The 10,319-nt window shown below is 37.0% G+C and overlaps 1 protein-coding gene across 1 annotated transcript; it reads left to right on the top strand.

Annotated features, from left to right (window-relative positions):
- The first annotated feature begins 303 nt into the window (after positions 1 to 303).
- LOC148800704 (pectinesterase/pectinesterase inhibitor-like) lies at positions 304 to 2,471 on the top strand. Its single transcript, XM_088904076.1, has 2 exons — positions 304 to 1,388; positions 1,489 to 2,471. Exons 1-2 carry the CDS (start codon positions 383 to 385, stop codon positions 2,184 to 2,186), a joined length of 1,704 nt encoding a protein of 567 aa, XP_088760202.1. The 5' UTR covers positions 304 to 382; the 3' UTR covers positions 2,187 to 2,471.
- Positions 2,472 to 10,319: the final 7,848 nt, after the last annotated feature.

Raw genomic sequence — 10,319 nt, 5'->3', positions numbered from 1 at the left:
TATGAGAGTGTATCGTTAAGCCAACAATATGATATGATAGGCCTGATACCGGGTATAACATATCGATATTTTGCACCATGGGTGTCAAAGCAAGACCAAGTTTATGTTCAACACAATCTAAATTAAAATCAATTTGAATAAGAAATTTGAAAGCGTCTCTCAACCTTTTTGTTAAAGACAAGTGGTGCTCAGTCAATGACCCCATATTTAACGGGGCTTTGATGGTCGTAGTTGATTAAGTAGTTATGCTAAATTGGGATTAACGATGCATGTTATAAACCCCTCGCACACACACAAGCTCCTCAGCCTCGACCTTAATTTGTCTTCAACCTTAATTTGTCAGTTTAAAGGAGCGGGAAAGAGAAAGTGGGCAATTAAAGAAATGGACAAGCTGATAGCCTTTGGTATCTCGCTCCTCATTGTTGTTGGTACCACCATCGATACTGCCGTCGGCCATCATGGATTCTCTGTCGAAGACATTGCCAAGAAAGCTATGTCAGCGACAATGAAAAGTGTCGACGCAATCTGTGCCGCCACTGATTTCAAGGATTCTTGCATTAAAACCCTTACCCCCGTAGCCAACAATGCAAGTGCTACCCCTCATGATTACCTCAAGGCCGCCTTTGAGGTCACCGCCCGAGAGGTGCAAATTGTATTGGAAAACTCAGGCGTCATTGCTAAAGACGCCCACGGCTCCATTGATAAGATGGCAGTGGAGGATTGCAAGGAGTTGTTGCAATTTGCCATCGACGAGCTCCAATCAGCCATATCCATGGTGGGTCACCATGAAAGGCACAAAGCAGCTGATCTGACTGCAGAGCTCAAGAATTGGTTGAGCGCTGTTGTGTCTTATCAAGAGTCATGCATTGATGGATTCGAACACCGAGAGGTGAAGAGATCAATGAGAAATGGACTTCTCAATGCCACTCAGCTTACCAGCAACGCCCTCACCATCATCGGCGAGATGTCTTCAATACTGGAAGCCTTAAATATCAACGTTGGCTTCAACATCAAGCCTCGGCACCAACATCACGGACAGCACGGACACCATAGACATCTAAATGCAGATGGCTACCCTACTTGGTTTGCACCATCGGACCGTAAGCTTTTAGCTTTGCAAGACAATGGACGACTGGCGCCTAGTGCAGTGGTGGCCAAAGATGGTAGTGGGCAGTACAAGACAATTGCAGAAGCAATTGCCGCATACCCCAAGAATAGTGCTTCTAGATATGTTATATATGTGAAAGCCGGGACCTACGACGAGTGCATTACAATCACAAAAGAGAAGACTAATATTTTGATGTATGGAGATGGGCCAACCAGTACAATCATCACTGGACACAAGAGCAACCGTGATGGCATCACAACATTTCAGACTGCCTCGTTCTGTAAGCAGGATCCAATCAACTTAATATTCCTTTCTCCTTTAGTTCCTTTTTACTTGATTCTAACAAGTTTGTTATTCATAAATTTCTATTCCTCTCGTAGCTGTTATTGGAGATGGATTCATCGGCAAGTCGATTGGATTTGAAAACACAGCCGGTCCAGAAGGGCATCAGGCAGTGGCGCTTCGCGTCCAAGCCGATAGGGCGGCCTTCTTCAATTGTAGAATGGATGGGTACCAAGACACCTTGTATGTTCAGGCCCATCGTCAATTCTATAAAAACTGTGCCATTTCTGGTACCATCGACTTCATATTTGGTGACTCGATCACATTGATCCAAGATAGTACGATCATCATTAGGAGGCCTCTGGACAACCAGCAAAACACAGTGACCGCACAAGGAAAGAAATTGAAGGGTGAGAGCTCTGCTTTGGTTCTCCAGAACTGCAAGATCGAGCCAGAACCGAAGCTTGTTCCCGAAAGGTTGAAGATCCCTTCATACTTGGGCCGCCCATGGAAAGAATATGCAGTAACGGTTATCATGGAATCAACAATTGGTGATGTAATCAGACCTGAAGGGTGGTTGCCATGGGCAGGCAACTTTGCACTCGATACTTTGTTCTATGCCGAGTACAACAACGTTGGCCCAGGTGCTAACACCAACCAGAGGGTCAAATGGAAGGGCTTCAAAGTCATCACCAATAGAGACGAGGCTCTTCCTTTCACTGCTGGACCACTCCTTCAAGGGAACGAGTGGTTGCCAGAAACTGGAATACCTGTCACCCTTGGGTTGAACCATTAAGCCATGAACAAACAATCACTTGACAATAGGCAGCACAATGGAAGAGAATATGAGACATAAGACGTCCCATATTATGTATTAACACATAAATGTACAAATAATGAGACAGCAAGTGAGAATCGTACAATGTATTATTTTTTTCATTTTTTTTCTCTTTTCTAGTGAGAAGTGAATAATTCTTCCAGGGATGTTCCCTTTTTGGGAGTTTGGAGGGAAGTCTATCCGAACTGTGTTAATTTTGAAATGGTCAATGCTTAATAATGAGCCTTTTTTTTCATTCTCTAATATCTCGGTTTTATGTTAATTTTAATCTCAATCAAAGATGTTAGAGTGTATTTAGTTTTCACTAGTTATGTTTCATAAAGTATACTCTTTCATGTTTAACATGGTAAATTTACCCATGGTTTTCAAAACCGGACGGGACAGGACGGTTGGAACGGACAAACCGGGAAATGGTCACCTAATCGGTTCTGTTTTTCCCCAAACCCGCTTTTTTCCCCAAAAACGTTGATTTTGGTCAGCAAACCGCTGAACTGGCCGGTTAACTATTAAAACCGTCCAAACCATTTGAACGGTTTTGGCCGTTTTTCAAATTTTTTTAATTTTTTTTAAATTTTTTGATTTTTTTGTTAGAACAGGTCGGCCGTTTGGGTCAAACAGTTGGACCATTCAAACCAGTAATCGGACCCCTGACCGATTTGGTTTTAAAAACCATTAATTTACCATCATCTTAAAGTAGGTTTATGAGTGGAAGATGTTTTATAAGAGAGGGATTTAAGAAATACTTTTAGGTAACTTGGTTGGGGACACATGAGGTAGGTCTACGTGTCAAACACGCTTCAATATTTTTTAAATAAATTTTATTATTTAGGGAAATTGTCTAAAATTCACCATGAGTTTTTAACATTTCTCTTAAACTCACCGCAACTTTTCAAAATGTCTAAAATTCACCATGTCAGTAAGTTTTTATTTTCCAAAACTCACCTTCCGTGGCTGCACCATTAATGCTTCTTAACAGAGGGTCCATGTCAGCATAAATAACAATTTTCATGACCACATTACCCTTGAATTGTGAGTTAGAGGAAAAATGGTATTTTTCAGTTTTCAATTTTCTTGTTTTTTTTTTTGCTTTTTTAGTGTTTTGTTATAATTTCCAATGTTTTTTATAATTTCTGTTTTTTTACATTTTCTATTTTCTACAATCTATAAATTTTCCTATATTTTTTGTTATTTATTTGAAATTTCTGTGTTTTTCTATAATTTTTGGTGTTTTTTCTAAAATTTTAACTTTCTATTTTTTTTTCAATTTTATAGTTTCTATAATTTGAAAATTATTTTTTTTAATTTGTTTGAAATTTTTATATATTTTTATATTTTTTTAATTTCTATGTTTTTATGTATTTTATATTTGAAAATATTTTTTTGAACTTTTTCCTTTTTTCAAGTCAAAATACTAAAATGATAATATATTAACGCCCATTAGTCTACATAACATCAAGTTAGTAACATGGTGAATTTTAGACATTTTGAAAAGTTGTGAGTTTAGGAGAAATGCTAAAAACTCATGGTGGGTTTTAGACAATTTCCCTATTATTTACTAGAGGAATTTCATCCACGTCAAGTGGCCACTCCTTGTAACGTGTGACACATGTAAACTTATCTAAAACCATTCCCAACCAGTTACCTAGAAGTATCCCAGAAATATCTCCAACTCCAAAATTATTGTTTTCAGTTAAAAGTTAAAACTCACCTCATGTCCAAAAAATTCTCTTAATTTAATCCTAACTATTTTTACTATAACTCTCTCTCTCTCTCTGAAATTAATTATTCTTTAATAATTTATACACAAATTTCTCTCTCTATTATCAATCAATTCCCTCGCTTTTATTTATTATTCTTAAATAAATTTTACAAATTAAATTAAATTAATCAAATTAAATTATCTTGCAAATCCCAAACTAACTTAGTAAACATAACACAAGATAATTTAGTTAATTAGGAAACCCACCTAGTATCTTGCCTTCTCGACTTAATTGGTCATGAACATGATTGCTCTAGTGGGGTCAAGGATGGGGATAAACAAATACATAGGATAGGGGAACCCATTTAGGAAACTAGATAACTTTTAAAATCAATTTGAAACCGAATCCAAAATATTTATCAAATTGGAGTTGACTAAGTTCATCTACAATGGACTCATGTCGGATCAAATTGAGTTGGACCAATATTTGGTCCAAGATCACCCGAATCCTACACCGTTTACCCATTAATCTTAAGACCCCGACCCAAAACTGTTGGAAGGGTTAGGATCCATGATATGGATGGCCAAACCATGGCTGGGAGAAATGAAAAACATTCCTAATCCTTATGGGGATCAAATTCCCCATGTTTTGAAAAACTTCATTTTTTAGGATCAGTCTTGCACTTAATCGGACCAGATTTGAAACCAATCAAAGAGGAAGATTTATACTTGTTACAGCTACCACAAATGCAGATCCCAAGGTGGAAGTTCACTCCCAAATCAGTCCTAAAACCACCCTCTAATGAACATGGCGTAGTGTATAGTTGAAGTTGATTTAGCAACACAGTTTTCAGTAAAACACCTCATGTCCAAAATACTCTCTTAATTTAATCCTAACTATTTTTACTATAACTCTCTCTCTCTATGATATTAATTATTCTTTAATAAATTATACACAAATTTCTCTCTCTATTATTAATCAATTCCCTCGCTTTTATTTATTATTCTTAAATAAATTTTATGAATTAAATTAAATTATCTTGCAAATCCCAAACTAACTTATTAAACATAACATAAGTTAATTTAGTTAATTAGGAAACCCACCGAGTATCTTGCCTTCCCGACTTAATTGGTCATGAACATGATTGCTCTAGTGGGGTCAAGGAAGGGGATAAACAAATAAATAGGATACGGGAACCCATCTAGGAAACTAGATAACTTTTAAAATCAATTTGAAACCCAATCCAAAATATTTATCAAATTGGAGTAGACTAAGTTCATCTACAATGGACTCATGTTGGATCGAATTGAGTTGGACCAATATTCGGTCCAAGATCACCCGAATCCAACACCGTTTACCCATTAATCTTAAGACCCCGACCCAAAACTGTTGGAAGGGTTAGGATCCATGATATGGATGGCCAAACCATGGCTGGGAGAAATGTAAAAAATTCCTAATCCTTATGGAGATCAAATTCCCTATGTTTAAAAAAAATTCATTTTTTAGGATCAGTCTTGCACTTAATCGGGCCAGATTTGAAACCAATCAAAGAGGAAGATTTATACTTGTTACAGCTACCACAAATGCAGATCCCAAGGGGGAAGTTCACTCCCAAATCAGTCCTAAAACCAGCCTCTACTGAACATGGCGTAGTGTATAGTTGAAGTTGATTTAGCAACACAATTTTCAGTAAAACACCTCATGTCCAAAAAACTCTCTTAATTTAGTCCTAACTATTTTTACTATAACTCTCTCTCTCTCTCTCTGATAATAATTATTCTTTAATAATTTATACACAAATTTCTCTCTCTATTATCAATCAATTCCCTCACTTATTTATTATTCTTAAATAAATTTTATGAAATAAATTAAATTAATCAAATTAAATTATCTGCAAATCCCAAATTAACTTAGTAAACATAACATAAGTTAATTTAGTTAATTAGGAAACCCACCTGGTATCTTGCCTTCCCAACATAATTGGTCATGAACATGATTGCTCTAGTGGGGTCAAGGATGGGAATAAACAAATAAATAGGATAGGGGAACCCATCTAGGAAACTAGATAACTTTTAAATTCAATTTGAAACCCAATCCAAAATATTTATCAAATTGGAGTAGACTAAGTTCATCTACAATGGACTCATGTTGGATCGAATTGAGTTGGACCAAATAGATCACCCGAATCCAACACCGTTTACCCCTTAATCTTAAGACCCAGACCCAAAACTGTTGGAAGGGTTAGGATCCATCATATTGATGGCCAAACCATGGCTGGGAGAAATGTAAAAAAATTCCTAATCCTTATGGGGATCAAATTCCCTATGTTTTGAAAAACTTCATTTTTTAGGATCGGTCTTGCACTTAATCGGACCAGATTTGAAACCAATCAAAGAGGAAGATTTATACTTGTTACAACTACCACAAATGCAGATCTCAAGGTGGAAGTTCACTCCCAAATCAGTCCTAAAACCAGCCACTACTGAACATGGCGTAGTGTATAGTTGAAGTTGATTTAGCAACACAGTTTTTAGTAAAACACCTCATGCCCAAAATACTCTCTTAATTTAATCCTAACTATTTTTACTATAACTCTCTCTCTCTCTTTGATATTAATTACTCTTTAATAAATTATACACAAATTTCTCTCTCTATTATCAATCAATTCCCTCGCTTTTATTTATTATTCTTAAATAAATTTTACGAATTAAATTAAATTAATCAAATTAAATTATCTTGCAAATCCCAAACTAACTTAGTAAACATAACACAAGATAATTTAGTTAATTAGGAAACCCACCTAGTATCTTGCCTTCTCGACTTAATTGGTCATGAACATGATTGCTCTAGTGGGGTCAAGGATGGGGATAAACAAATAAATAGGATAGGAGAACCCATCTAGGAAACTAGATAACTTTTAAAATCAATTTGAAACCCAATCCAAAATAATTATCAAATTGGAGTAGACTAAGTTCATCTACAATGGACTCATGTTGGATTGAATTGAGTTGGACCAATATTTGGTCCAAGATCACCTGAATCCAACACCGTTTACCCATTAATCTTAAGACCCGGACCCAAAACTGTTGGAAGGGTTAGGATCCATCATATGGATGGCCAAACCATGGCTGGGAGAAATGTAAAAAATTCCTAATCCTTATGGGGGTCAAATTCCCTATGTTTTGAAAAACTTCATTTTTTAGGATCGGTCTTGCACTTAATCGGACCAGATTTGAAACCAATCAAAGAGGAAGATTTATAATTGTTACAGCTACCACAAATGCAGATCTCAAGGTGGAAGTTCACTCCCAAATCAGTCCTAAAACCAGCCTCTACTGAACATGGCGTAGTGTATAGTTGAAGTTGATTTAGCAACACAGTTTTTAGTAAAACACCTCATGTCCAAAAAACTCTCTTAATTTAATCCTAACTATTTTCACTATAACTCTCTCTCTCTCTCTGATATTAATTATTCTTTAATAATTCATACACAAATTTCTCTCTCTATTATCAATCAATTCCCTCGCTTTTATTTATTATTCTTAAATAAATTTTCTGAAATAAATTAAATTAATCAAATTAAATTATCTTGCAAATCCCAAACTAACTTAGTAAACATAACATAAGTTAATTTAGTTAATTAGGAAACCCACCTAGTATCTTGTCTTCCCGACATAATTGGTCATGAACATGATTGCTCTAGTGTGGTCAAGGATGGGAATAAACAAATAAATAGGATAGGGGAACACATCTTGGAAACTAGATAACTTTTAAAATCAATTTGAAACCCAATCCAAAATATTTATCAAATTGGAGTAGACTAAGTTCATTTACAATGGACTTATGTTGGATCGAATTGAGTTGGACCAATATTTGGTCCAAGATCACTTGAATCCAACACCGTTTACACCTTAATATTAAAACTCGGACCCAAAACTGTTGGAAGGGTTAGGATCCATCTAATGGATGGCCAAACCATGGCTGGGAGAAATGTAAAAAAATTCCTAATCCTTATGGCGATCAAATACCCTATGTTTTGAAAAACTTCATTTTTTAGGATCGGTCTTGCACTTAATCGGACCAGATTTGAAACCAATCAAAGAGGAAGATTTATACTTGTTACAACTACCACAAATGAAGATCCCAAGGTGGAAGTTCACTCCCAAATCAGTCCTAAAACCAACCTCTTCTGAACATGGCATAGTGTATAGTTGAAGTTGATTTAGCAACACAGTTTTCAGTAAAACAACAACCCAATTGCTTGGATCAAACTAGGGAAGGTGAGCCTGAAGTGCCTCTTAATTTTTCTTGCAAAAATGAGAAGAAAACTTATCTCTATTAGTGCTTGAAATCCAAGGTCGTGATAGGGTTTTTTGGAAGACAAAAGAGACAAAGAGAGAACAAGAAAGAGTGGTGGTCTAGTCTAGTTCACCCTCTTCCTTTTATTTCATTGCTATAGGTCAGGAACACATGGTATGCAAACTTAACCGATCCATATATGGGCTGAAGTAGGCTTCTAGGAGTTGGAACATTCGGTTTGACTCTACTGTCAAACAATTCGACTTTGAGCAAAATCCAGATGAGCCCTGTGTTTACAGGAAGACCAGTGGGGATAAGGTTATGTTCTTGGTTTTGTATGTAGATGACATTCTATTCATTAGGAATGATGTAGGAATGTTAACTATGGTGAAAGTGTGGCTTTCACAACAATTCTCCATGAAAGATCTTGGAGAAGCCACCTATATCTTGGGACTTTGACTCTATAGAGATAGATCGAAAAAAGATAATAGGATTATCCCAATTTACTTACATTGACAAAATTGTCAAGAGATACAGTATGGAGAACTCCAAGAAAGGAATTGTCCTTTCAGGCACGGAGTCACTCTCTCCAAGGGTATGTCTCCCAAGACTCTCGAGGAAATTGAGGGCATGAAGGAGATTCCCTATGTCTCAACCGTAGGGAGCATCGTGTATGCCACGCTATGCACCTGTCTTGACATTGCTCAGGCAGTGAGTGTGGTAAGTAGATACCAGTCTAACCCAGGACAGGAACACTGGACAACTGTGAAAAACATACTGAAATCCTTTGAAGGACAACAAAGTTTGTTTGGTATACGATGGTAGTTCACTAGAGATCCAAGGGTATACTGATGTCGATTTCTAGTCAAATCCAGATGATAGAAAGCCTACATCTGGGTACATCTTTACAATGGGGGCCTGTGTAGTTAGCTAGAAAAGCAATAAACAAGGTTCCACTACAAATTCCACGACTGAAGCTGAATACATTTCTGCAAGTAAAGCTGCTAAAGAAGCCATCTGGATGAAGAAGTTCATTCAGGAATTTGGAGTAGTTCCGTCCAACACATCACCCATTCCATTATTGTGTGGCTACAATGGAGGTATAGCTTAGGCTAAAGAGCCACGAGCCCACTCGAAGTTGAAGCACATCGAAAGGAAATACCATGTACTGCGAAGGATAGTTGGTAGAGGGCACATCTTGATTCAGAAAGTAGCTTCACTAGAAAATGTAGCAGACCCATTGACTAAGCCACTTACACAGAAAGTGTTTGAGAAACATGTGGAAAGTATGGAACTCCGGTTTGTACATGATTAGTGAAAGGGATGGTAGGAATCATCGTATGGACGCCAAAACTATTGTAGAATGGGTGGGCGAATTTCAAAAAATTTCCTACCTTCCTTCCAACTGGGAATCGCATTCCCTTATATTAGAATCATATTCAAGGATCCTACTTGAACCAAACCAAACCAGATTTGAACCAAAAGAGAAGGGAGTGATTATATCTGATCTAGAGAAATAATATCTCCCAAAGTTGGTGTTCACGCCCAAAGAAGACACCAAGATTTGCTCCTGCTGAAGATGACACAGCAACTGTGGAACAAAACCAGCAGAGTGTGTCCTACGCACTGAATCCTTCACAAGAATCCTCTAGAAACAATGAGCACCAAATTGAATCAGCCTTTCAGCAAAGACTGATATCAAGAACTCTTTCTTGATCTTTCTCTCACAAAGAAATCGAACTGGGTGGTGGTTGGTGGCAACTGATGGAGAAGAAAACTAGAGAAGAAAGTGGTGAACTGCTTTTCTCCACTAGGGTTTCTGAGATCTAATCTTCAGAATGCAGGTGTTCTCTATGAAATCCCTTCGGTTTGAATTCATGTAATTCGAATTAGGGTTTCCTCCACTTGCTTAATGATTAAGAAAACCTCCTAATCATATCAGGAGTTGCCCTTATCCAAATTTGTATTTGGATTAGGACTCTTCTTAATCTTATCTGTAGATTAGATAAGCTTTTGGGCTCATCCTAATCTCAGATCCACCCCCTTTTAGTGACTGATCGAATCAGCCCAGTTCGAAATGGCCTTTAGGCCC

Source organism: Nelumbo nucifera, chromosome 4, assembly GCF_055504915.1.
Source record: "Nelumbo nucifera cultivar China Antique chromosome 4, China Antique-T2T, whole genome shotgun sequence".
Classification (NCBI taxonomy): Eukaryota; Viridiplantae; Streptophyta; class Magnoliopsida; order Proteales; family Nelumbonaceae; genus Nelumbo; species Nelumbo nucifera.
The sequence above is the reverse complement of the archived record's forward strand: the minus strand, read 5'-3'. Positions and strand labels throughout refer to the sequence as shown.

Coding starts and splice junctions, on each gene's coding strand:
- LOC148800704 (XM_088904076.1), top strand. CDS start 383: ATGGACAAGCTGATAGCCTTTGGTATCTCGCTCCTCATTGTTGTTGGT. Junction 1,389..1,488: donor ATTTCAGACTGCCTCGTTCT/GTAAGCAGGATC, acceptor TTCCTCTCGTAG/CTGTTATTGGAGATGGATTC.